The sequence below is a fragment of the Hypanus sabinus genome, chromosome 1, assembly GCF_030144855.1.
Source record: "Hypanus sabinus isolate sHypSab1 chromosome 1, sHypSab1.hap1, whole genome shotgun sequence".
NCBI classification, from domain to species: domain Eukaryota; kingdom Metazoa; phylum Chordata; class Chondrichthyes; order Myliobatiformes; family Dasyatidae; genus Hypanus; species Hypanus sabinus.
This window is the reverse complement of record NC_082706.1, coordinates 150,886,979-150,914,265: the sequence shown is the minus strand read 5'-3', so window position 1 is coordinate 150,914,265 and position 27,287 is coordinate 150,886,979. Positions and strand designations below refer to the sequence as shown.

Here is a 27,287-nt window from a genome sequence, read left to right as displayed (position 1 = left end):
AAACCTTCCTCACTGTCCACCACACCTCCAACCTTAGTAGCATCAGCAAATTTGCACGCACAAAGCCGTGTTGACTCTCTCTAATAAGCTCCCGTTTATCTAAATAATTGTAGCTCCTATCTGTTAGTACTCCTTCCAATAATTTACCTACTACCAACGTCAAACTTACTGGCCTATAATTTCCTGGATTACTTTTAGAGCCTTTTTTAAACAACGGAACAACATGAGCTATCCCCCAATCCTCCGGCACGTCACCCGTAGATGCCGACATTTTAAATATATCTGCCAGGGCCCCTGCAATTTCAACACTCGTCTCCTTCAAGGTCTGAGGGAATAGCCTGTCTACTCTGATTTATCTACTCTGATTTGCCTCAAGATAGCAAGCACCTCCTCCTCTTCAATCATTATAGGTTCTATGACCTCACTACTTGTTTACCTTATTTCCATTGATTCCATGCCAGTTTCCTTAGTAAATACAGATGCAAGAAAAAACCCATTTAAGATCTCCCCCATTTCTTTTGCTTATTGGTTGCTTAGATCTTGTTAAATACTCTCTAACATCTTGTCAACCTTTCCTGCACACCTAAGGATGTATATTAGATTCCCAGTCCAACACCTTTTGAGCCATGTTATATCTTGATTTTTCAACTTAAATTCATCATTTTTTTCTGTTAAACTTCAATTGTGCGAAAAAGGAAACATTTCTGAGCTACACATTTAACTTCTGTTTTGTTTTTGTATTTTAGCACAACAGCTTCATGGTCATCACTGTGATAGACTGTTTAGTACAAATGTATTTTTTTAAAATTTCCAGTATTTAAATTCCCTATTTGTTGTAATGGTATTTGAAATTATGTCCCAGATCATTAGTTCGGTCTTCCATGTTATTAGGCCAAGGGCATGATCACTATGTTAGTGTAACCTTTGTTACATTCATAGTGCCTTTTGATTCCTCAGACCTTCTCCTTTCCACCTCCTGTTTCTGCTGTGATGTGCTGTCAAAGCATCATAGTTAGCTACCATCCTGCTGGCTTGTTTGAAGGACTCGCAGTTCTTTAAAACTTGCATTGTAAAAAATCTTTGCTGAAAAGTAATGACAAAGCAGCCGCAAATATTCATCCAGTGTAGTGGATTTGATCTTGATTCCCACAAAGCGCAACTGCAACTTATCAATATCTTTCTTCAGGTGGTAGCGTTAGATCTGATGAAATACGAAATCGTGTAGGAAACACCTGTCACCTTAAATTATATTTTCATTGATCACCCACTTGCACTAATAATCTCTTAGTTCTGTTCAGCAGTTTTCTTCTGTACCACCTAATGTTCAGTTGTGAAGCAACCAAGTCTGGGTTGGTGCTGAAAATTACTTCTTCTTAGAATGTATGCACCTGCTTCCATACCATCTGTATTTGTCCATTAAAGTTTTGTTTTGCTGGTTCTATATTACTTGCAATGACTTATTAAGGGTGTCAGGATGACTACAATAATTAGGCAGATTATCTTAGATATATAAGCAGGACCTGCAGTAAACAAAGCATGTTGTTACATTTTTAGCGTGATTGGGAGTGCTAAAAATGCTGAAATATTACAAATTACATATAGCTCATTTAATTCTATTCACAGCTGTTTGCAAGGTGACATATGATCTGAGAAACTCTTCATATTTTTTCAGTTTAATTAGTTTCATAAATAATAATGTCACCATGTTAAAGCATCAGCTAATTTATCTGTGGTATCTCATATTGTCTTAAAAGGCAGCCGAACTAAAATAAATGAGACTTTTTATTTCCATGATGTTTGCATTTTTAACTGGAATACAGTACATTAAGGTGGATTTTGTAAGCTAACAGCACTTGTCACTGACCTTGCTGAAAAAGTATTGCATTAATTTCTATGTCTTATCCCAGCGGAGCTTATGGAACATAGGATAGTACAGCACATTACAGGCCCTTTGGCCCTCAATGTTGTGCCGACCCTCAAACCCTGCCTCCCATATAATCCCCCACCTTAAATTCCTCCATATACCTGTCTAGTAGTCTGCCTCCACCACTGACTCAGGCTGTGCATTCCACGCACCAACCACTCTCTGAGTGAAAAACCTTCCTCTAATATCCCCCTTGAACTTCCCTCCCCTTACCATAAAGCCATGTCCTCTTGTACTGAGCAGTGGTGCCCTGGAGAAGAGGCGCTGGCTGTCCACTCTGTCTATTCCTCTTATTATCTTGTACACCTCTATCATGTCTCCTCTCATCCTCCTTTTCTCCAAAGAGTAAAGCCCTAGCTCCCTTAATCTTTGATCATAATCCATACTCTCTAAACCAGGCAGCATCTTGGTAAATCTCCTCTGTACCCTTTCCAATGCTTCCACATCCTTCCTATAGTGAGGCGACTATAGCTTGAGAATGTTCTCTGTAGCAAAGCCTTTGTGTTACAGGAGTCTAATGGCATAAAGGAAGATTGAGCCTCCCAAGACTCATCCTTTTCACAAACTCATAATGGAAGAAAATAATTGACAGTTAATTAAGCCATAACTTAATCATTTAAGTTTTAGCCTCAAATACTGAAATCATGTTTCTTTCAAAAAACACATTGAATGTTTCTGAGAAATTGTATTTTTTTTTCTGTTTTGAAATTCAAAACAACGTGCTTTAAACAATGGGGGAGGATTCATTTAAGGAAGGAGAAATTGATATTCAACCTTAAACATTCTGGCAAGTGTGTAGTTTAAACGTTGGAGGCATCTGGCTGAAGTTCTCACCTTCCTGTTGAACCCAATGACTTTAGTGTCAAACAAGATCACGACCAAGGAGCAGAAGTAGGCCATTCGGCCATTGAGTCTGCTCCACCACTCCAACATGAGCTAAACTATTCTCCCATCTAGTTCCAATTTCCGGCTTTTTCCCCATGTCCCATATCCTGGGACTAATTAGGTACCTATTAATCTCCTCCTTAAACACCCTTAATGATCGGGCCTCCACAGCCCACAACCCTCTGGCTAACAAAATTTCTCCTCATCTCTGTTTTAAATGGGTACCCTCTAATTCTAAAACTGTGGTCTCTCGTCCTGGACTCACCCACCAAGGGAAATAGCCTTTCCACATCTACTCTGTCCAACCCCTTCAACGTTCAAAATGTTTCTATAAGATCCCCTCTCATTCTTTAACGAACACAATCCAAGAGCCGACAAATGCTCCTCATATGTTAGCCCCTGCATTCCAGGAATCATCCTCGTAAATCTTCTCTGAACTCTCTCCAACATCAATACATCCCTTCTAAGATAGGGGGCCCAAAACTGCACACAGTATTCCAAATGAGGTCTCACCAGTGCCCCATAGAGTCTCATCAACACATCCTTACTCTTACACACTATTCCTCTTGAAATGAATGCCAACATAGCATTTGCTTTCCTTACTGCCAATCCAACCTGGTGGTTACTTTCAGTTAATTGGAATCAGAAAGCTTCTGTGCTTTTAGATGAAAATGGATAGGTTATTCTTTAAAATTTAGAGATGATTGTTAGTATAGTTCTTTGCTAGAAACTTCTGTTATCCTTGCACTAGAAAAGTTGCCATTGGTTTGTAGAAAACAATAACTTCGATGTTAATTATATGTAGAATGTTATCTTAAGTTTTTTCAAAGATTACACATCACTGCTAGATTTATTAATGGTAACTGTGGTAACTGCTTGGGTGGTGTGGTGGAGAAAAGTCTGTACCAGAGGAGATGCAAGATCTCCTTAGATCTTCTTCGCTAGCCTGCATGTCACCCTTGAGCAAGGTGTAGTACCTGCTTAGAATCCCACCCCCACCCCCCCCCCCGGCCGATCCAGGTCACATGAAATCATGGGAGCATGTGGTATGAGTGGCTAGTGCATATCACAAGTGCTGGTTATGAAATCACTGACAGACAATCTGAAGAGTATTGATAATGGCTGTGGTCACCCACCTTGTAAAGACATTGCCCACAAGCCACTTCAGTTGAAAAAACTTGCTAAGAACACTCATGGTCACGAGACCATGATCACGTAAGCCATATGACACAGCATATGATGATAAACTTTTGTGCAAAGCTTGAAACTAACCCCACCTATTTATGATTCTTTATGAACAAGTTTAAGAACAGGAACATAATTATTAGGGGAGACAATAGCAAGTTAAGTTCACAGAGGCTTTTATCAAATTATTGAAGGATTTCAAAAACAATAGTCTTTACTGCGTTTAAATTACACAAGATTGCTGTTGTAGTAAATTACATTGTTATTCATACCTGCAATCTGAGTTTCAATTCAGTTTAGACTAATTAAATAATTTAACTGTAGGCAATGCATATGTAAACTTTATAATGACTGGATTTTGAGAGCAAAATCCAACTAACAGGGTTCTATCCATTATGCAAATACAGATGCTGTTGACACCAACAATTTTTTTAACTCTTGATCAGAGTCCTGCATACTATGTCCTTGGCCACTGCTTGTGTGAGGTGTGACATTTTAATGACTGGGATTCATTGACACTTGAAGGATGACTTTGCCATTCTAATTGTCTGCAGCATCAGACAGCACACTAATAGGACTCAACAGTAGTTTCAGCACTCAAGTGGGGATTTGCACGCCCTGAGGAACTGGTTAAAATATGAAGGCAGTTATGGATTGGACAACTGGAGGTCGGTGAAGTGTAAATGTTAGGGGTTGTAATAACCCACAACAAAATTAATTGTCTCTTGAAAAACTGCAGGATAATAAGTTAACGTTTGGAAAGATCGAGTAAAGACAACTGGTCTAATGGATGATTGATTTTAAGTAGTAGATATGGTGACAAGTGTAAATTATTATTTTATATGCATTTTAAAGTGGCAGACAGTAGAGCGATTGGCAAAAATAATGACCATGGGATTAAATAAGAGGTGACAGCATTTTTTACAAAAGTGGCTTGGGAATGGAAAGCAGACAGGAGTATTCACCAAACTGGAGTGAAGCATAAGAATATATTCGGTATTATTACAACTGTTTCTTTTAAAGTAAGTATTTTTGGTTATAATGACACAAAATTTTGAAAAATAATAAACAGTGTTGAAGATGGTAAAGATAAAGACAGAGATAATTAGCTTTGTCACATGTACGTTTAAACAACGAAACATACAGTGAAATGTGCTGTTTGCGTCAATGACCAAGGATATGCTGGGAACAGCTTGCAAGTGTCACCATGCTTCCAGTGCTAAAATAACATCCTCACAACATGCTAACTCTTATGAACCTGTTCATCTTTGGAATGTGTAAGGAAACCAGAGCACCCAGAGGAAAGCCATGTGGTCACAGGGAGATAGTACAAACTCCTTACAGTCAGCAATTGAACTCTGGCTACTGGCACCAAATAAAGAATTACATTAACTGCTTTATTACTGTGCCATCCTGATGCTACCATACTGCCCTTAGCTAATGATGGTAATAAACTAAGGACAACTGGTACAGCTTTCAAATGGGGAGACTTATAAAATTTAATGCATAAGAGTGCTAAAAGCTCATTTTTAAAAGCAAACAGGAAATGCTAGAAATACTCAGCAGGTCAGGCAGAGTTTTCACAGATGGTGCTTCACTAGTTCAGTTTTTTTAGTATTTTCTAGAAACATAGAAAACCTACAGCACAACACAGGCCCTTTGGCCACAGAGCTGTGCTGAACATGTCCTTACCTTAGAAATTACCTAGGGTTACCCATAACCCTCTATTTTTCTAAGCTTCATGTCTCCTTACCTAGGGTTACCCGTAACCCTCTATTTTTCTAAGCTTCATGTCTCCTTCCAGGAGTCTCTTAAAAGACACTATGGTTTCCGCCTCCATGACTGCCGCTGGCAGCCCATTCCATGCACTCACCACACTCTGCGTATATAAAAAAAAAGCTTACCTCTGACATCTCCTCTGTGCCTACTTCCAAGCATCTTAAAACTGTGCTCTCTCATGCTAGTCATTTCAGCCCTGGGAAAAAGCCTCTGACTATCCACACCAGATATCTCATTGTCTTGTACACCTCTATCAGGTCACCTCTCATCCTCCATCGCTCCAAGGAGAAAAGATTGAGTTCACTCAACCTATTCTCATAAGGCATGCTCCCCAATTGAGGTAACATCCTTGTAAATCTCCTCTGCACCTTTTCTATGGTTTCCATGTCCTTCCTGTAGTGAGATGACCAGAAATGAGCACAGTACTCCAGGGTCCTATGTAGCTGCAACATTACCTCTCAGCTCTTAAACTCAGTGATGAAGGCCAGTGCTCCGCCTACTTAACCACAGAGTCAACCTGCGTAGCAGCTTTGAGTGTCCTATGGACTCGGACCCCAAGAACCCTCTGATCCTCCATACTGCCAAGAGTCTTGCCATTAATGCTATATTCTGCCATCATATTTGACCTACCAAAATGAACCACCTCACACTTATTTGGGTTGAACTCCATCTGCCACTTGTAATCCCAGGTTTGCATCCTATCAATGTCCAGCTGTAACTTCTGACAGCCCTCCACACTATCCACAACACCCGTAACCTTTGTGTCATCAGCAAATTTACTAATTTTCTGTTTATTTCAGTTCAGTCAGCACCTGCATTATTTTGCTTTTTTTAATCAAAATTTAGTATTTATCATAAGTGAAAATATTAATTAGATATTAAACTTTTGAAAGGATGCAGGTACAAGTGGACCTGTGAATGTAAATAGACAAATCTTTTAAGATAGCAGGACAAAGTCATAGCTGAGTTAATTGACATATTCACAATTGTATGTATGCACAGGTGTAATGAAAAACTTGCTTGAAGCAGTGTCACAGACATATAGCATCATATCAGCAGCATTAATAAAAAAGCATAAATTATACATTTTTATTACAAAAAACAATTAGAACAAAAGTTAATTGGTCAAAATGTTGGGTGTCGCTAAATTATAGTGATTAGGGTTTTGCCAGTTGGTTCAAGAACCAAATGATTGAAGTAGCTATTCTTGAACCAGGTGGTGTGTGACTTCAGGCTTTTGTACCTCCTGCCTGATAGAAGCTACAAAAGGATGCATAGCTTGGCTGGTGTTGATATTTGATGATTAACGTTGTCTTCTTGAGGCAGCACCTCCTGTAGATATACCATCAATGGTAGTGAGGGATGTGCCTGTCAGGTATTAGACAGAATCCATTACTCTCTGCAGCTTCTTATGTTCCTGTGCATTCAAATTGCGATACCAGACCATGATGAAAACAGGATACTTTCAGCAGTGTATCTGTAGAAGTGTATTAAAGTGATCAATGATAAGGTGGACCTCCGCAATCTCAAAAGACAATTCATAGAAATTGGTGGCAGCAGATCCTGCAGACCCAGCAAACCCAGGCAACTTTTTCCAGTTCATCCATGTAACAGTTTATTTCTCTTATGTCTTTCTTTTCTTTTCAAGGTAGTTGTAGTTCTGTTAGAGTCCATGAACTACAGTTCAAACTATGGTTCTTCACAAGCAGTGCAGTTTTTGGACTGACTGTGCAGCCTAACACTTTGCTTTCTCCAAGAAAGGCCTGGAAGGTGTATGCTCTTGGGGTTGGGAGGTTGGAAGTCAAGGAGCGGCCCCAGAGATGACTCAGTTCTTTGCCAATTTCACTAACTGAAGCATCATGGGAGACAGAAACATCAAAGCAGACTGTTTTCAGGGGAAGACTCTGTACTCAATCAATCTCCCTATCTCTCTGCCCCTCCCTATCTCCCCCCCCCACTTCCCCCCTCCCCTCTTCTCTCCCCTCTCTCCCGAGCCTGTTGTCCCATGAAACGGGGTGGGGGGTGTGTGCTTGGAGAGTGTAACAGCTTTTGGAAGCTTCTGCTGTTTGCATGGTGGAGGTTGACAGGGTTGGTGCTTCTGCTAGTGCAGGTTGGGGAGGAGCAGGGTCAATGCTTTTGCTTGTGCAAAGAGAGGGTTCTTTGGTGCATCTATGTTTCTATCATTAATTCGATGGGTGTTTCTGTGTTTTGTGGATAGCTGTGAAGAAGACAAATTTCAGGTTGTATAATGTAAACATAGTTTGATATTGAATGAGCCTTTGCATACTAGATTTTAAAAACTGGGAAATAATGATAAACATTTTATTATAAAATACTGGTTTGTTCCTGCTCTAGAAAGGATAAGAGAGAGAGAGGGAGATCGATTATTTGAGAGACACAAAGTGTCATGACCACACTCACTGTGAAAGCACAGCTTCATTGCATTTGGAGTTAGCTCTGGAATAGTCTCCCTATCTCATGCTCTATCACTCTCCTTCATTCCATATCTATCACTCAATTGCACACAAACAGATACACAATACACAGACATTCTCTTACTCTTTTTCTCTTTCTTACACGCAGACTGTAACGTAAATTTACAGAGTAACACTTGCTTATGCTGATGTAAGCATGTAACATATCCTCTGCAGAAGTAAGACTTTCTGCAGATGCTGCTAATCTGAAATAGAAAATGAAAATGAAAATACTGGAAGTATTCAAAGGGTCTGGCATCATCAATGGGGAAAATAACATAATATTTGATGTTGAATTTTTTTAAATCAGATTTGGGAAAATGAGTAAACATAATTATAAATGAGAAAATCTGCAGATGCTGGAAATCCAAATAATACACACAAAATGTTGAAGGAACTCAACAGGCCAGGCAGCATCTATGAAAAAGAGTACAGTCACAGTTCAAGATGAGATCTTTCAACGGGACCGGAGAAGAAAAAGATGGGGAGTCAGAGTTAGAAGTGGGATCCCCCAGTGGCTGCCCATTTTAATTCCACTTCCCATTACCATTTGGACATGTCCATCCATGGCCTCCTTTACTGTTACGATGGGGTCACATCCAGGTTGGAGGAGCAACACCTTGTACTCCATCTGGGTGGTCTCCAAACTGATAGTATGAACACTGATTTCACAAACCTCCTGATCCCGTTTTCCCTCTCTCACCTTATCTCCTTTCCTGCCTCTGGTGCTCCTCCCCTTTTCTTTCTTCCATGGCCTACTGATCTCGCCTATTAGATTCCCTGGTCTCCAGCCCTGTATCTCGTTCACCAATCAACTTCCCAGCTCTTTACTTCACCCCCCAGTTTCACCTATCACCTTGTGTTTCTTACCCCCCCTACCCCCACCTTTTAACTCTACTCATCTTTTTTTCTCCAGTTCTGCTGAAGGATCTCTGCCTGAAATGTTGACTGTACTCTTCTCCAAATAAAATGATTTTTTTTTGTGTTGCAGAGAGAGTGGGATGGGATGGTAGGGCAAAGGTATCATCTGTAGAAGGCTTCATTCTTGGATTGCTGAGATTAATGCTGTTTGCAGAATTGTCCGCTTGATAAATTAATGAAGTAGTAAGTGAGAAAACAAAGCAAAATCATGAGTTGTGAAATACTAATTGGAGTGATTACAAAGGCAAGAAATGCTGGAAATGGCTAGGAGGACATCACGCAGAATTGGAAGGAAAGGCATCATGTTACAGCTGTATAGGATATTGGTGAGAATATATCTGGAATATTAAATGCAGTTCTGATCACCATACTACTAGGAAGGATGTAATTAAGCTAGAAAGGGTAGAAAGAAGATTCATAAGGATGTAACTAGATCTAGAGGGTTCAAGCTACAAGGGGAGACTGGTTAAGCTGAGACTGTTTTATTCCTGAGATGAAGGAGGCTTATAGGGTGAGCTTATAGAGGTTTATAAAATCATGAGAGACATTGATAAGATCAGTCTTTTTCTTAGGGTAAGGCTATGCTCTTTCCTTGCTGCTGCCATCAGGAAGGAGATGCAGCAGCCTCAAGACCCAACACACCCTATGTTCAGGAACAGTTATTACCCTCTGCAGTCAGGCTCTTGAACTAGAGAGAATAACTTCATTCGGCTTACTCACCCCATCACTGAATATTCCCACAACATATGGGCTCTCTTCTGGACTCTTCAACTCATGTTCTCAATATTTATTGCATTTTTATTTTTTATTATTATTATTTCTCTTATTTCTACTTATCACCATATAACCATATAACAATCACAGCACGGAAACAGGCCATCTCGGCCCTCCTAGTCCATGCCAAACTCTTAATCTTACCTAGTCCCACCTACCCGCACTCAGCCCATAACCCTCCACTCCTTTCCTGTCCATATACCTATCCAATTTTACCTTAAATGACACAACTGAACTGGCCACTACTACTTCTACAGGAAGCTCATTCCACACAGCTATCACTCTCTGAGTAAAGAAATACTCCCTCGTGTTTCCCTTAAACTTCTGCCCCCAACTTTCAAATCATGTCCTCTCGTTTGAATCTCCCCTACTCTCAATGGAGCCTATTCACATCAACTCTATCTATCCCTCTCAAAATTTTAAATACCTCGATCAAATCCCCCCTCAACCTTCTACGCTCCAATGAACAGAGACCTAACTTGTTCAACCTTTCTCTGTAACTTAAGTGCTGAAACCCAGGTAATATCCTAGTAAATCGTCTCTGCACTCTCTCTAATTTATTGATATCTTTCCTATAATTCGGTGACCAGAACTGCACACAGTATTCTAAATTTGGCCTTACCAATGCCTTGTACAATTTTAACATTACATTCCAACTTCTGTACTCAACGCTTTGATTCATAAAGGCCAGCATTCCAAAAGCCTTCTTCACACCCTATCTACATGAGACTCCACCTTCAGGGAACTATGCACTGTTATTCCTAGATCTCTCTGTTCCTCTGCATTCCTCAATGCCCTACCATTTACTCTGTATGTTCTATTTGGATTATTCCTGCCAACATGTAGAACCTCACACTTCTCAGCATTAAACTCCATCTGCCAACGTTCAGCCCATTCTTCTAACCAGCATAAATCTCCCTGCAAGCTTTGAAAACCCACCTCATTATCCACAACACCTCCTACCTTAGTATCATCGGCATACTTACTAATCCAATTTACCACCCCATCATCCAGATCATTTATGTATATTACAAACAACATTGGGCCCAAAACAGATCCCTGAGGCACCCCACTAGTCACCAGCATCCATCCCGATAAACAATTATTCACCAGTACTCTCTGGCATCTCCCATCTAGCCACTGTTGAATCCATTTTATTACTCCAGCATTAATACCTAATGACTGAACCTTCTTAATTAACCTACCATGTGGAACTTTGTCAAAGGCTTTGCTGAAGTCCATATAGACTACATCCACTGCCTTACCCTCGTCAACATTCCTCGTAACTTCTTCAAAAAATTCAATAAGGTTTGTCAAACATGACCTTCCACGCACAAATCCATGCTGGCTACTCCTAATCAGATCCTCTGTATCCAGATAATTATTAATACTATCTCTAAGAATACTTTCCATTAATTTACCCACCACTGATGTCAAACTGACAGGTCTATAATTGCTAGGCTTACTTCTAGAACCCTTTTTAAACAATGGAACCACATGAGGAATACGCCAATCCTCCGGCACAATCCCCGTTTCTAATGACATCTTAAAGATCTCTGTCAGAGCTCCTGCTATCTCTACACAAACTTCCCTCAAGGTCCTGGGGAATATCCTGTCAGGACCCGGAGATTTATCCACTTTTAAATTTCTTAAAAGCGCCAGTACTTCCACCTCTTTAATTGTCATAGGTTCCATAACTTCCTTACTTGTTTCCCACACCTTACACAATTCAATATCCTTCTCCTTAGTGAATACCGAAGAGAAGAAATCGTTCAAAATCTCTCCCATCTCCCTCGGCTCCACACATAGCTGACCACTCTGCTTCTCTAAGGGGCCAATTTTATCCCTCACTATCCTCTTGCTTTTAATATAACTGTAGAAACCTTTCGGATTTACTTTCACCTTATTTGCCAAACCAACCTCGTATCTTCTTTTAGCTTTTCTAATCTCTTTCTTAAGATTCCTTTTACATTCTTTATATTCCTCAAGCAATTCCTTTACTCCATGCTGCCTATATCTATTGTAGCCACCCCTCTTTTTCCGAACCAAATTTCTAATATCCCTTGAAAACCATGGTGCTTTCAAACCTTTAACCTTTCCTTTCAACCTAACAGGAACATAAAGATTCTGTACCCTCGTAATTTCACCCTTAAATGACCTCCATTTCTCTATTACATCCTTCCCATAAAACAACTTGATCCAATCCACTCTCTCTAAATCCCTTCGCATCTCATCAAAGTTAGCCTTTCTCCAATCAAAAATCTCAACTCTAGGTCCTGTCCTGTCCTTCTCCATAATTATATTGAAGCTAATGCTATTGTGATCACTGGACCCGAAGTGCTCCCCAACACATACATCTGTCAGCTGACCTATCGCATTCCCTAACAGGAGATCCAACACTGCCCTATCTCTAGTCGGTACTGCTATGTATTGTTGCAAAAAACTATCCTGCACACATTTCACAAACTCTAAACCATCCAGCCCTTTTACAGAATGAGCTTCCCAGTCTACGTGTGGAAAATTAAAATCTCCCACAATCACCACCTTGTGTTTACTACAAATATCTGCTATCTCCTTACATATTTGCTCTTCCAACTCATGCTCCCCATTAGGTGGCCTATAATACACTCCTATCAGTATTACTACACCCTTCCCATTCCTCAATTCCACCCAAATAGTCTCCCTAGAGGAGCTCTCTAATCTATCCTTCCAAAGCACCGCCATAAGATTTTCTCAGACAAGCAATGCAGCACCTCCTACTCTATCACACCTGAAGCAACTAAATCCAGGAATATTTAGTTGCCAATCACACCCTTCCTGCAACCATGTTTCACTAATAGCTAATTTTAAACTACTTGCTCAAATAGTTGTTTGTTCGTTTTGTTGGGTATAGTCCTTCATTAAATCTATTGTGTTTCTTTGTATTTTCTGTGATTGCCCACAAGAAAATGCATCTCAGGATTGTATATGGTGACATATATGTACTTTGATAATGAATTTACTTTGAACTGAATGGATGAGGTGGGTCAATAGGGTCTATTTCTCTGCTGTACATTTTTATGAGTCTGTGATTATGATATTTATTCACCCTGCTGTTGTTTCAGGTCACTTGTACATATAGGTCACTGTATGGTGACTTCTGACCAATGTCAGGATTATATATATCAATATGAGTTGAGAATAATGAGTTTCATATCAAGAGATTTTGTATTTTGATATCATTGTACTCTCTTATTGCCATCTGGCTAAATGGCAATTCTTGGCTACTTGAAAGGAGAAAGGCATAAGTGTAAGGGGAGATTTTTTTGAAGTGAGATAGCTGCTTATTCCATCTAGGAATAAGAAGTGGCGTACGTGTTTAAATAGTTGATTTTCACCAGTTTCAGCCCTTTTGCTGGCCAAGGACACTTGTCATGGCTGCTTCATTTATGATAATCATTCTTTTTTTCGCAGTACAGTATGATGCATTTCTTGTAAATTTTCTAATTTGATTATGCTTATACTGATTATCCACTATTTCTTTAGAAGAAGAGGAAATTAATTATTGAATGATATTACATGATGCTTCTACCATGATTCGAAGTAATTGGTCTTTGAGTGCAAGTTGAGATGTATGAGTCTTAGCATAATGGCAAATGTACATAGCAATGTAATGAAATGCACAGGTGTTAAACCCAAGTCCTAATTGGAAGAGATAATCAGTAGGTCAATGTTGGTTATGTGGTTCACTAAGGAAAGTGTGAACCTGGAGTTGCAATTAATGGAAGAATATACTTGATAATAACTGAATGATGTTAACTATACTTCTGATATCATTGAACTTTTTTGGCCTTTTTATTGACAGCATGGCTGGCACACTTTCATAGCTATCTACTCCTGCTATCTTCAGGTCCCTACTGGTAGAAGATAGTCCTCCAGTCTGTGTCTTTCAAATTGTCTAATGTAGCATCTGAAAATTTTATAGTCGCCTCTGTTACAATTTGTGTGGTATTTATAAAGTTTCAAAGGTGACTTTCAAATTTATTGCCGCCTTAGTACAGTTCTCCTTTAAGAAGTAGCTTAACTGGCTTTGATCAGTTAAGATTTGCCTCTCATGAAATTAGCTGTGTACTATTGTACTAAGCAATCAACAACATAGCTGTTGTTAACTGAGCACTGAAATCAGGATAGCTGGCAAGAGGAGTGAATGTGGTGTCTTGTTTACTCTGGCAAATTATGATTCCAACACTTGTTTAGTAGGGGTATCCAGTTTAGCCTCCACTTCTTCATAACAGACCTATTATTGAAATTTCTGAACTCAAGCATTTAAGTTAGGGATAATCTCGGGGAAAAGCAGTCTGATCCTGCAAATGATTAGAGATATTTCTATAATTGATAGAAGAAAATGTGTTCAGTCAGGAGTACAAATGCATCTTAAGATTCTCTAGGTAATCTATAAAATAAACCAAGGAGATAAAGCAAGAATGCTATTCATTTGGAATGTCGGACAAATCAGAATATTGTTTTACAAATGCTTTTCAATTTCTTTCAGTCCCTATTACAGAACACGCTCTGAGCATCTGATTATTTATAAAATACTGAGCTTATTTCCAGCGATCAAAACACAGTTTACAGACCCAGAGCTTAAAGAACTAAGTGGACGGATAATCATGGAATCATGGGACAGAGGATGCATAGGTATATCTGTTGTACTTTGCTTGTATGTTGATTAGATATATTATGTTTGAATTGACTATTTTATTGTGTGTTCTTTTTGTTCCAATTATATTAAAATAAGTATAAATGCAAATGTTTCAAATTATTCAAGGTTGCATTCACTTACTTTTGTTTTTATGACCGATGCAGGGAACAAAACAGATGCTGTAAAGTAAATCTTTAATATAGAATGAGTGAGCAAAGTGTAAGTCTTACACCTTACAAGTGGGTATTCTGATCTACTACCTCTCATTTTAAATGCGATCATTTCATTTAAAAATAGCTAGGGCAGAAGAATCTGCTGAAGTTATCCTCACATGACAGCCATATGAACTTCGGTATTACAGACCAGTACTCCATCAAGGCAGGTTTTGAAGCTTGGAGGCTGGTCAGCCTACATTGGTCAATGTAAATCTTTAGCTTAAATTTGAATAGGACTTAACTGTATACAGAACCATTGTACACAAGCTTATTGCATGGTACACTTGACATTTCATGTTATATAACCCTTAGCCTTTCAGTATTCAGGGCTCTTTAAAGCCTACGGCAGAGCTTTCTATAGCAGAAGTAATATGCAGTATATAACTAAGCTGATTTTTCTCTAACAGCTTTTATCTGCCAATATATAAGCAGCAAACTCATTAGTTGCTGTTGCTCATTTCTTTCAAATCTATCAAAAGAAACCATGCTATGTATTCCTCTCCTGGATTTAACACTGAAAGGCTTGCAGATAGCATTAATCTGTTTGCTATTCTGATTCCTAAAATTCCCTGAATTTATATCAGAAGATTCACTCTTGTACCTAAGTACAAATAGTTTGTGGGAACTTGACATTTATTACTAATTTCAAAATTGTTCCTGCAAATATGGATTGTCAGTGTTGCTTGCTTCATTTCAATTGGAGCTTATACAAGTAGCTAAACCTTCTTCCAAAAATATTAAGAGACACACTCAAAATACTGGAGGAACTCGGCAAGTCACGCAGCATCTATGGCAAAAAGTAAGACCATAAGACATAGAAGCAGAATTAGGCCATTCATCCCGTCGATCTTGCTCCATCAATCCATCATGGTAGATCCCAGATCCCACTCAACCCGTACAACTGCCTTCTCGTCAGATCTTTTGATGCCCTGACCGGTCAGGAAATGATCAACTTCTGCCTAAATATACGCACGGACTTGGTTTCCACCAGTCTCTGGAACAGCATTCCATAGATTTACTACTCTCTAGCAAAAAAAAAAATTCCTCCTTACCTCTGTTCTAAAGGGTCGCTCCTCAATTTTGAGTCTATGCCCTCCAGTTCCGGACACCCATACCATAGGAAACATTATCTCCACGTCCACCATATCTAGTGCTTTCAATATTCCCTTCCACCCACATTCTTTTAAATTCCAATGAGTGCAAGCTCAAAGTTGCGAAACGCTTTTCATATGTTAACCCCTTCATTCCTGGAATTACCCTTGTGAACCTCCTCTGGACTCTCTCAAATAACAACACATCCTTTATGAGATATGAGGCAAAACTGTTGATGATTCTCTAAGTGTGGCATGACTCTTGTCTTAATAAAGGCTCAGCATTATCTCTTTGCTTACAGTCGACATTTTGGGCCAAGACCATTCATCAGAAGAAAAGACAGGAATCAGATTAAGAAGCTGGGGGGAGGGGAGAAAGAAACAGAAGGTGATAGGTGAAACCTGGAAGAGGGGGTGGTGGAGAGGTGAAGTAAAGAGCTGGAAATTTGATTGGTGAAAGAGATACATGGCTGGAGAAGGGGGATTCTGATTGGAGAGGACAGAAGGCCATGCAAGAAAGAAGAGGGGGAGGAGCACCAGAGGGAGCTGATAGGCAGGTAGTGCATTAAGGTGAGAGAAGGGAATGGGGAATGGTGAGGAAGTGGAGTGGGGGGGGGGGGGGAAGGAATTTACCGGAAGTTCGAAAAATCGATGTTCATGCCATCTTGATTGGAGGCTACCCAGATGGAATAAAAAGTGTTACTCCTGGTAATGCCCCACTCCCCACTCATTCACTATGCCCCTACTCCTATTTCCCTCTCTCACCTTACCTGCCCATCACCTCCGTCTAGTGCTCCTCCCACTTTTTTTTTCTTCCATGCCCTTCTGTCCTCTCTTATCAGATTCCTCCTTATCCAGCCACGTATGTATCTCTTCCGCTAATCAACTTCCCAGCTCATTGCTTCACTCCTCCCCACCTCCCAGTTTCACTTATCACCTTGTGTTCCTTCCTCCACCTTTTTACTCTGTCTCCAGTCCTGATAATAGACAATAGATAGTAGGTGCAGGAGTAGGCCATTCGGTCCTGCTAGCCAGCACCGCCATTCACTGTGATCATGGCTGATCATACACAATCAGTACCCCGTTCTTGCCCTCTCCCCATATCCCTTGACCCCGCTATCTATAAGAGCTCTATATAACTCTCTCTTGAATGCATCCAGAGACTTGGCCTCCACTGCCTTCTGGAGCAGAGCATTCCACATATCCACCACTCTCTGGGTGAAAAAGCTTTTCTGCATCTCTGCTCTAAATGGCCTACCCCTTATTCTTAAACTGTGGCCTCTAGTTCTGGACTCACCCGTCAGCAGGAACATGCTTCCTGCCTCCAGCCTGTCCAATCCCTTAATAATCTTATATGTTTCAATCAGATCCCCTCTCATCCTTCTAAATTCCAGTGTATACAAGCCCAGTCGCTCCAATCTTTCAACATTTGACAGTCACGCCATTCCGGAAATTAACCTTGTGAACCTACGCTGCACTCCCTCAATAGCAAGAATGTCCTTCCTCAAATTTGGAGACCAAAACTGCACACAGTACTCCAGGTAGGGTCTCACCAGGGCCCTGTACAGCTGCAGAAGGACCTCTTTACTCCTATACTCAATTCCTCTTGTTATAAAGGCCAGCATGCCATTAGCTTTCTTCACTGCCTGCTGTACCTGCATGCTTGCTTTCATTGACTGATGTACAAGGACACATAGATCTCATTGTACTTCCCCTTTTCCTAACTTGACTCCATTTAGATAGTAATCTTCCTTCCTGTTCTTGCCACCTAAGTGGATAACCTCACATTTATCCACATTAAACTGCATCTGCCATACATTTGCCCACTCACCCAACCTGTCCAAGTCACGCTGCATTCTCATAACATCCTCCTGACATTTCACACTGCCTCCCAGCTTTGTGTCATCAGCAAATTTGCTAATGTTACTTTTAATCCCTTCATCTAAATCATTAATGTATATTGTAAACAGCTGCAGTCCCAGCACCAAACCTTGCAGTACCCCACTGGTCACAACCTGCCATTCAGAAAGGGACTTGTTAATCACTACTCTTTGTTTCCTGTCAGCCAGCCAATTTTCAATCCATGTCAGTACTCTGCCCCCAATACCATGTGCCCTAATTTTGCCCACTAATCTCCTATGTGGGACTTTATTAAAAGCTTTCTGGAAGTCCAGGTACACTACATCCACAGGCTCTCCCTTGTCCATTTTCATAGTTACATCCTCAAAAAACTCCAGCAGATTAGTCAGGCATGATTTTCCCTTCATAAATCCATGCTGACTCGGACTGATGAAGGGTCTTAGCCTGAAGCATCGACTATTCTCTTTTCCATAGATGCTACCTGGCCTGTTGAGTTCCTCCAACATTTTCTGCCTGTTGCTTAGATTTCTGCCATCTACAGATTTTCTCTGGTTTCCAAAAATATTAATGGATTTATCATTAGTTTTCCAGCAATGTAGTAAATTCCAAGTTTGTAATGATATTTAATAATCCATCAGTTTACAAAACATTTTTAAAATCAGGAGAGAAACTATGCTCATGTACTTCCACAACATCTCTGTAGTATATTAGAAAACCTACAGTACAATACAGGCCCTTCGGCCCACAAAGTTGTGCCGAACATGCCCCTACCTTAGAAGTTTCAAGGGTTATCCATAGCCCTCCATTTTACTAAGCTCCATGTACCTATCCAAAGTCTCTTAAAAATCCTTGTCGTATCCGCCTTCACCACCGTTGCCAGCAGCCCATTTCACGCACTCACTGCTCTCTGCATAAAAAAAACTTAACCCTGACATCTCCTCTGTATCTACTCCCAAGCACCTTAAACCTATGCCCTCGTGTGGCAGCCATTTCAGCCCTGGGGAAAAAGCCTCTGACTATTCGCATGATCAAAGCCTCTCATCATCTTGTACACCTCTATCAGGTCACCTCTCATCCTCCGTTGCTCCAAGGAGAAAAGGCCAAGTTCACTCAACCTGCTTTCATAAGGCATGCTCCCCAATCCAGACAACATCCTTGTAAATCTCCTGTGCACCCTTTCTATGGTTTCCACATCCTTCCTGTAGTGAGGCGACCAGAACTGAGCACAGTTCTCCAAGTGGGGTCTGACCAGGGTCCCATATAGCTGCAACATTACCTCTTGGCTTCTAAATTTAGTTCCACAAATGATGAAGGTCAATGCACAGTATGCCTTCTTAACCACAGAGTCAACCTGTGCAGCTGCTTTGAGTGTCCTATGGATTCGGACCCCAAGATCCCTCTGATCCTCCACACTGCCAAGAGACTTGCCATTAATACTATATTCTGCCATCATATTTGATCTATCAAAATGATCCACTTCACACTTATTTGGGTTGAACTCCATCTGCCACTTCTCAGCCCAGTTTTGCATCCTATCAATGCCCCGCTATAACCTCTGACAGTCCCCCATACTATCCACAACACCCCCAACATTTGTGTCATCAGCAAACTTACTAACCCATCCCTCCAGGTCATTTATAAAAATCACAAAGAGCAGGAGTCCCAGAACAGATCTCTGAGGCAGACCACTGGTCACTGACTTCCATGAAGAATATGACCTGTCTACAACCACTCTTTGCCTTCTGTGGGCAAGCCAGTTCTGAATCCACAAAGCATTGTTCCCTTGGATCCCATGCCTCCTTACTTTAAAAAATAAGCCTTGCATGGGGTACCTTATCAAATGCCTTGCTGAAATCCATATACACTACATCTACTGCTCTTCCTTCATCAATGTGTTTAGTCACATCCTCAAAAAATTCAGTCAGGCTCATAAGGCATGACCCGCCCTTGACAAAGCCATGCTGACTATTCCTAATCATATTATACTTCTCCAAATGTTCATAAATCCTGCCCCTCAGGATCTTCTCCATCAACTTACCAAGCACTGAAGTAAGACTCAGTGGTCTATAATTCCCTGGGTTATCTCTTCTGCCTTTCTTAAATAAGGGAACAACATCCACAACCCTCCAATCCTCCAGAACCTCTCCCGTCCCCATTGATGATGCAAAGGCTCAGTATAGGCTCACCAGAGGCTCAGCAATCTCCTCCTTCGCCTCCCAGAGTAGCTTGGGGTACATCTCATCCGGTCCTGGCAACTTATGCAACTTGATGCTTTCCAAAAGCTCTGGCACATCCTTTTTCTTAATATCTACATGCTCAACCTTTTCAGTCTGCTGCAAGTCATCACTACAATCACCAAGATCCTTTTCCATAGTAAATACTGAAGTAAAGTATTCATTAAGTACCTCTGCTATTTCCTCTGGTTCCATACACACTTTCCCACTGTCATACATGATAGGTCCTATTCTTTTATGTCTTATCCTCTTGCTCTTCACATACTTGTAGAATGCCTTGGGGTTTTCCTTATTCCTGCTTGCCAAGGCCTTCTCATGGCCCCTTCTGGTTCTCCTACTTTCAAGCTCCTTCCTGTTAGCCTTATAATTTTCTAGATCTCTAACATTACCTAGCTCTCTGAACCTTTTGTAAGCTTTTCTTCTTGACTAGATTTACTACAGCCTTTTTACACCATGATTCTTGTACCCTACCATAACTTCCCTGGCTCATTGGAACGTACCTATGCAGAACTCCACACAAATATCCCCTTAACATTTGCCACATTTCTTCCTTACCTTTCCCTGAGAACATCTGTTTCCAAGTTAAGCTTCCAAGTTCCAGCCTGACAGCCTCATAATTCCCCTTACTCCAATTAAACACTTTTCTAATTCCTCTGTTCCTATCTCTCTCCAATGCTTTGTAAAGGAGATAGAATTATGATCACTATATCCAAAATGCTCTCCCACTGAGTGACCTGACACCTGACACAGTGGGCAGGAATGTTACAGATGGCTTTTTTTGTTGTCTCAGGTGCAGCAACAAATAGTAATTTATGGTGGGAACTTTGCTCATTCCAATCAGCATGATTATTGGAGAGTTCAATGTCATGATAAGGTATTTCTTTGACTTTAGGAACTCAATTCATAGGTGAAAAGAGACATACTACCTTAGTACAGTTGGAATCCACTGGGTTTTAATATTTTTATAAATATTAGGTGAATTAATGTAAGACTAAAATCATAATTTGTTTTTTTTTAACAAACTCATGTATTTTCCACAATATGTAGTGTTTGTCCCCAACTATTGGCTGAAAGCAGTATAGTAGTTACATAATGGTTTATCACCATTTTTCATTGGCTGAGTGTTAGCATATTACCCACATGATGTAATTGTGCAACCATTGATTGGTTTATTCTTATCGAAGGAATTTCTGTTTGGATTATAAAGATGATGGATTTTTCAGAGGAGCCATCTTTTTTTCTCTTCTTTTTATTGGATCTGTTGAATTTCTGCTTTGCTCCTTTGCTCTTGACCTGGTTTCAAATATCTTTGTTTAAACTTTAAAATAAATGATCATTAAAAATTAAAAGTCATCGCCACTCTTGACCCCTGGAAGAACCCTAAGGATCAGAAAAATAACAGAGATTCAACTGTCAAGATGTGTTTCTAAGGAATGGCTTGGAGATCTGAAGATTTTGCTGTAATTTTTTTTATCAAGAAATATTTCCTTGTGAATTCAGTTAAACTCCTACTATCATTATCTTTGAGAAATGTTAAGTTTTTCTTCAATTTTCTCTGCAAATTATTTTGCCAAGTTTAAAAAACCTTATTTTAACATCATTTTATTTTGTGCAGTATTTGGATACCAGGCATTCTATATGATCCTAAAAGGCTGTGCCAAGCCCTATGAAATGCTTGGTAACACAGTAAACTCTAAAGATCTACATCCTTGGCTTGATCCACCAATAAAACTGGTATGCACTTTTTATATTATGTATACTTTAGCCAGATAAAATCCAATAATAAAAGAAGTTGCTCACTTTCTTTATGATGCAAGAAATCTGGATACATAGTAAAGTTTGAGTTACTAAAATTTTAGTAATTGTGCACAATTACTAAAAGCGAATTTGTGTTCTTTTCTTGCCAGATACCTTTTGTCATATTGAAAAGCACTACCTTATTTTTTAATTTCACGAAGTAGCTGGTACATGGTCTGGCTTCAAGATAATGAGAAATTTATCAACATGAGTTCCTGTATAGTTAGAAATTCAATGTATTTGGGAATATGCACAAAAGAAAATTTCCTGTGCATGCAAACTCTGGACTGGGGTAGAGGACTGCTCAGTTAATGGTAGGGGTCCACGGCATTAAAAATGTTGGAGAGTCCTGTTCTAGAAAGAGACTATATACCATTTCTTTACTGACAGATGTATTGAAGCCTTTTGTTGTCCAAGTTTACCCAAATTTGGAGAAGTTATTTATTTCCTTCAATGTTTAAAATCGATAAACCTACAGGGATATCTAGTGGGACTGTTGTCAGACTGATTTAACTCCAGGTGTATTGAAAGTAGAACTAGAACAACTCTTTGACTGCATAAGTGTCAGCCTGAAAAAGCAGGTACCTGTAAAAGTGTTCGTACATTTTAAATACTAGGCTGCATGTGCAGGAGCATACACACTGCTCACAATTGCAGCTTCCAGTCCCTGCATGGCTCTGTATACCTGGGAAACCAGAGCTTGCAGAGAGGCATTATTTATTGATTGATTCTAGCATTGTACCGGATGACTAGAAAATTGCAAATGTTATTCCGCTATTTAAGAAGGGTCAGAGGCAGCAGAAAGGAAACTATAGACCTGTTAGCCTGACATTAGTGGTTGGGAAGTTGTTGGAATCAATAGTTAGGGATGAGATTCCAGAATTGCTGGAGGCACAGGACAAGATGGGCCAAAGCCAGCATGGTTTTCTGAAAGGAAGATCCTGCTTGACTAACCTACTGCTATTTTTTGTGAAAATTACAAGCAGGGTAAACAAAGGGGATGTAGTAGATGTGCTGTACCAGGATTTTCAGAAGGCCTTTGACAAGATGCCACACATGAGGTGCTTCGCAAGATAAGAGCCCATGGAATTACAGGGGAGTTACTAACGTGGGAGGAGCATTAACTGGTTGGCAGAAAACAGAGTCAGGATAAAGGGATCCTATTCTGTCTGGCTGCCGGTTACCAATGGAGTTCCACAGGGGTCATTGTTGGGACTGTTGCTTTTTATGATGCAAGTCAATGATTTGGACTAAGGGATTAATGGATTTGTGGCTGAATTTGCCGATGATACAAAGACAGATGGAGGAGCAGGTAGTGTTGAGGAAACAGAGCCTGCAGAGAGACTTAGATAGTTTAGGGGAGTGGGCAAAGAAGTGACAAATGAAATAGAATGTTGGAAAGTGCATGGTCATGCACTTTGGTGGAAAAAATAAATGGGCAGACTATTATTTAGATGTGGAGAGAATTCGAAATGAGTATTCTAATAGATTATTTCAAAAGACAGAGCTAGGATTATAATTGAACATGATTTACAATACTCTAACATTCTGAGACATTTCCAACTTCAGTGGTATCTAAAACTATTGAAAATCAAATAAAATAAAACTTATAAACTATTAAAATGAAATTTAATTGATTAAACGATGTCAACGATTTAGATGAGGGCATTGAAAACTATATCATCAAGTTTGCTGACAATACTAAACTGGGTGGCAGTGTGACATGCGAAGAGGACGTTAGGAGAATACAGGGAGACTTGGATAGGCTGGGTGAGTGGGCAGATACTTGGCAGATGTCATTCAATATGAAAAAATGTGAAGTTATCCACTTTGGAAGCAGGAACAAGAGGGCAGAGTATTGTCTGAACGGTGTAGAGTTAGGTAAGGGAGAAATGCAAAGAGACCTAGGAGTCCTAGTTCACCAGTCAATGAAGGTGAATGAGCAAGTGCAACAGGCAGTGAAGAGGGCAAATGGAATGTTGGCCTTTGTTACAAGGGGAATTGAGTACAAGAGCAAGGATGTCCTTTTGCATTTGTACAGGGCCCTGGTGAGACCACACCTGGAATATTGTGTACAGTTTTGGTCTCCAGGTTTAAGGAAGGACATTCTGGCAATTGAAGTGCAGCGTAGATTCACTAGGTTGATTCCTGGGATGGCAGGGCTGTCTTATGCAGAGAGATTGGAGAGATTGGGCTTGTACACGCTGGAATTGAGGAGATTGAGAGGGGATCTGATTGAAACGTTTAAGATAATTAAAGGATTTGATAGGATTGAGGCAGGAAATATGTTCCAGATGTTGGGAGAGTCCAGTACCAGAGGGCATGGATTGAGAATAAGAGGTCAGTTATTTAAAACAGAATTGAGGAAGAACTTCTTCTCTCAGAGAGTTGTGGAGGTGTGGAATGCACTGCCTCGGAAGACAGTGGAGGCCAATACTCTGGATGCTTTCAAGAAGGAGCTAGATAGATATCTGATGAATAGGGGAATCAAGGGATATGGGGACAAGGCAGGGACTGGGTATTGATAGTGAATGATCAGCCATGATCTCAGAATGGCGGTGCAGACTCGAGGGGCCGAATGGTCTACTTCTGCACCAATTGTCTATTGTCTATTGTCTATAGACACATAAAACATTACAACATAATTATAAATGTTAAAGTAAACTAATGTAACAGTTTTACGTGCGGATCCACAGTAGCATAATAGTGCAATGGTCTTACAGCTCAGGATGTTGGAGATTAGACCTCAATTCCAATGCGGTCTGTAAGAAATTTGTATGTCCTTCCTGTGAGTGCGTGGGTTTTAAAGATGTTCTAAAGATGGATAGGATACTAGGTTAATTAGTCATTGTAAATTGTCTTGTGATTAGATCAGCGTTGAATAGATGGGTTGCTAGGGGTTGCAGCTCATTGCTCTGGAAAGGCCTGTTCTGCATGTCTTTAAAAATACATATTTTTTGCCTCCTGATTCGCAGGTCAACACTCTCCAATAAAATTTCTGGAGTTTCCGATCCTATGCTATGTCTGGACAAAGGATTCAATTGGTGATTCTTTGCTATTGTGCTGCAGAAGCACAGCGACATTGGCCCATGGGGTAATTGACCAAGCTGATGGGTTCATCTCCCAAATCTGTCATTATTTTTGAATGTACTGCATAGTTGAGCAGGTCTAAATGTATTTCATTTTGAGCATTTGAACTCATGTTCGGTTCAGAACCAATGGCCACAAATGGCATACTTCAAAACTATCTTTCAGAGTCATAGAGTCATAGTAACGTATAGCACAGAAACAAGCCCTTTGGACCATCTAGTCTGTGCCTAACCATTTAAATTGCCTAGACCCAATGATTTGCACCCAGACCATAGCCTTCCATACCCCTTCCATCCATGTGCCTTTATAAACTTCGCTTAAATTTTGAAATTGAGCTTGCATGCACCACTTGCGCTGGCAGCTCGTTTCACATTCTCACCACCCTCTGAATGAAGTTTTTCCTCAATTCCCCTTAAACATTTCACCCTTCCCCCTTAACCCATGACCTCTAATTATAGTCTCACCCAACCTCAGTAAATAAAGCCTTCTTGCATTTACCTGATGTGTAGCCCTCATAATTTTGTATACCGCTATCAAATCTCCCCTATCTTCTATGTTCCAAAGAGTAAAGTCCTAACCTGTTCATTCTATCCTTGTAAATTTTCTCTTACTCTTTCAACCTTATTTACATATTTCCTGTAGATAGGTGTCTAAAATTGCACACAGAATTTCCAAATTAGGCCTCAATAACATCTTATACAACTTCAACTACATGTTCAGCACAGCATTGTGGGCTGAAGGGCCTGCATGGTGCCATAGGTTTTCTATGTTTCAACATAACATCCCATCTCCTGCATGCAATACTTTAATATATGAAGACCAAAGTGGCAAAGGCTATCTTTACGACTCTATCTATCTATGATGCCACTTTGACCTGTAATCCCAGATCCCTTTGTTCTCCCACACTCCTCAGTGCTCAACTGTTTGCTGTGTAAGTCCTACCCTGGTTTGTTCTACCAAAGTGCAATACCTTGCACTTGTCTGCATAAACTCCATTTAATATTTTTCCAGCTGGTTTAGATCTTGCTGCAAGCTTTAGTAATCTTCCTCACTGTTCACTACATGCCCAGTCTTGGTGTCATCTGCAAATTAGTTGATCTAGGTAGCCACATTATCATCCAGATTTTGGAAATAAATGACAAATAACAACAGTCCCAGCACTGATCCCTGCGGTACTCCATTAGTCACAGGATTCCTTTCAGAGAGACAACCATCTACTGCCCTTCTGTGGCTTCTCCCACAAAGCCATTGTCTAATCCAATTTACGACCTAATCTTGAATGTCAAGCAACTGAATCTTCTTGACCAACCTCCCATGTCGGAGGTCCTGAAGAAGGCTCTCACACTGAAACAACGATTGCTTACCCTGTGCTGTAGATGCTGCCTGCTGAGCTTCTCCAGCATTTTGTATGAGTTACCTTGTTAAGTATCTTGCTAAAATTGCCTTCATCAACTTTTCTGGTAACTTCCTCAGAATGCTGAAAAATTTCCTGAGAAATTCTAAGGGTAGAAAGACCCTAATAGGAGTTATCTACAGGCCCCCAAACAGCAGTCTGGATGTAGGATGTAAGTTGAATGAAGAGTTAAAATTGGCATGTCGCAAAGGTAATGATACAGTTGTCATGGGGGATTTCAACATGCAGGTAGACTGGGAGAATCAGAATGGTACTGGACCGCAAGAAAGGGAATTTGTGGAGTGCCTCCGAGATGGATTCTTAGAACAGCTTGTACTGGAGCCTACCAGGGAGAAGGCAATTCTAGATTTAGTGTTGTGCAATGAACCGGATTTGATCAGGGACCTTGAAGTAAAGGAACCATTAGGAGGTAGTGACCATAATATGATATGTTTTAATCTACAATTTGAGAAGGAGAAAGGAAAATCAGATGTGTCAGTATTACAGTTGAACAAAGGGAACTATGGAGCTATGAGGGAGGAGCTGGCCTAAGTTCAATGGAACAATACCCTAGCAGGGAAGACAGTGGAACAACAATGGCAGGTATTTCTGGGAATAATGCAGAAGGTGCAGGATTGGTTCATTCCAAAGAGGAAGAAAGATCCTAAGGGGAGTAAGGGGCGGCTGTGGCTGACGAGAGAAGTAAAGGGCAGTATAAAAATAAAAGAGAAGAAGTATAACATAGCAAAGATGAGCGGGAAACTGGAGGACTGGGAAGCTTTTAAAGAGCAACAGAAGATAACAAAAAAGGCAATATGGCAAGAAAAAATGAGGTACGAAGGTAAACTAGCCAAGAATATAAAGGAGGATAGTAAAAGCTTCTTTAGGTATGTGAATAGCAAAAAAAAAATAGTTAAGACCAAAATTGGGCCATTGAAGACAGAAACGGGTGAATTTATTATGGGGAACAAGGAAATGGCAGAT

The 27,287-nt window shown here is 40.2% G+C and overlaps 1 protein-coding gene across 4 annotated transcripts in view; it reads left to right on the top strand.

Annotated features, from left to right (window-relative positions):
• cnbd1 (cyclic nucleotide binding domain containing 1) overlaps positions 1–27,287 on the top strand; it is a 207,509-nt gene that overhangs the window by 59,666 nt on the left and 120,556 nt on the right. For all 4 annotated transcript variants that reach the window (XM_059979039.1, XM_059979046.1, XM_059979030.1 and 1 more), the window contains exons 5-6: positions 14,474–14,619; positions 21,639–21,757. In XM_059979039.1, the coding sequence (XP_059835022.1) occupies positions 14,474–14,619; positions 21,639–21,757 (265 nt within the window). The remainder of the gene's footprint in view (positions 1–14,473; positions 14,620–21,638; positions 21,758–27,287) is intronic.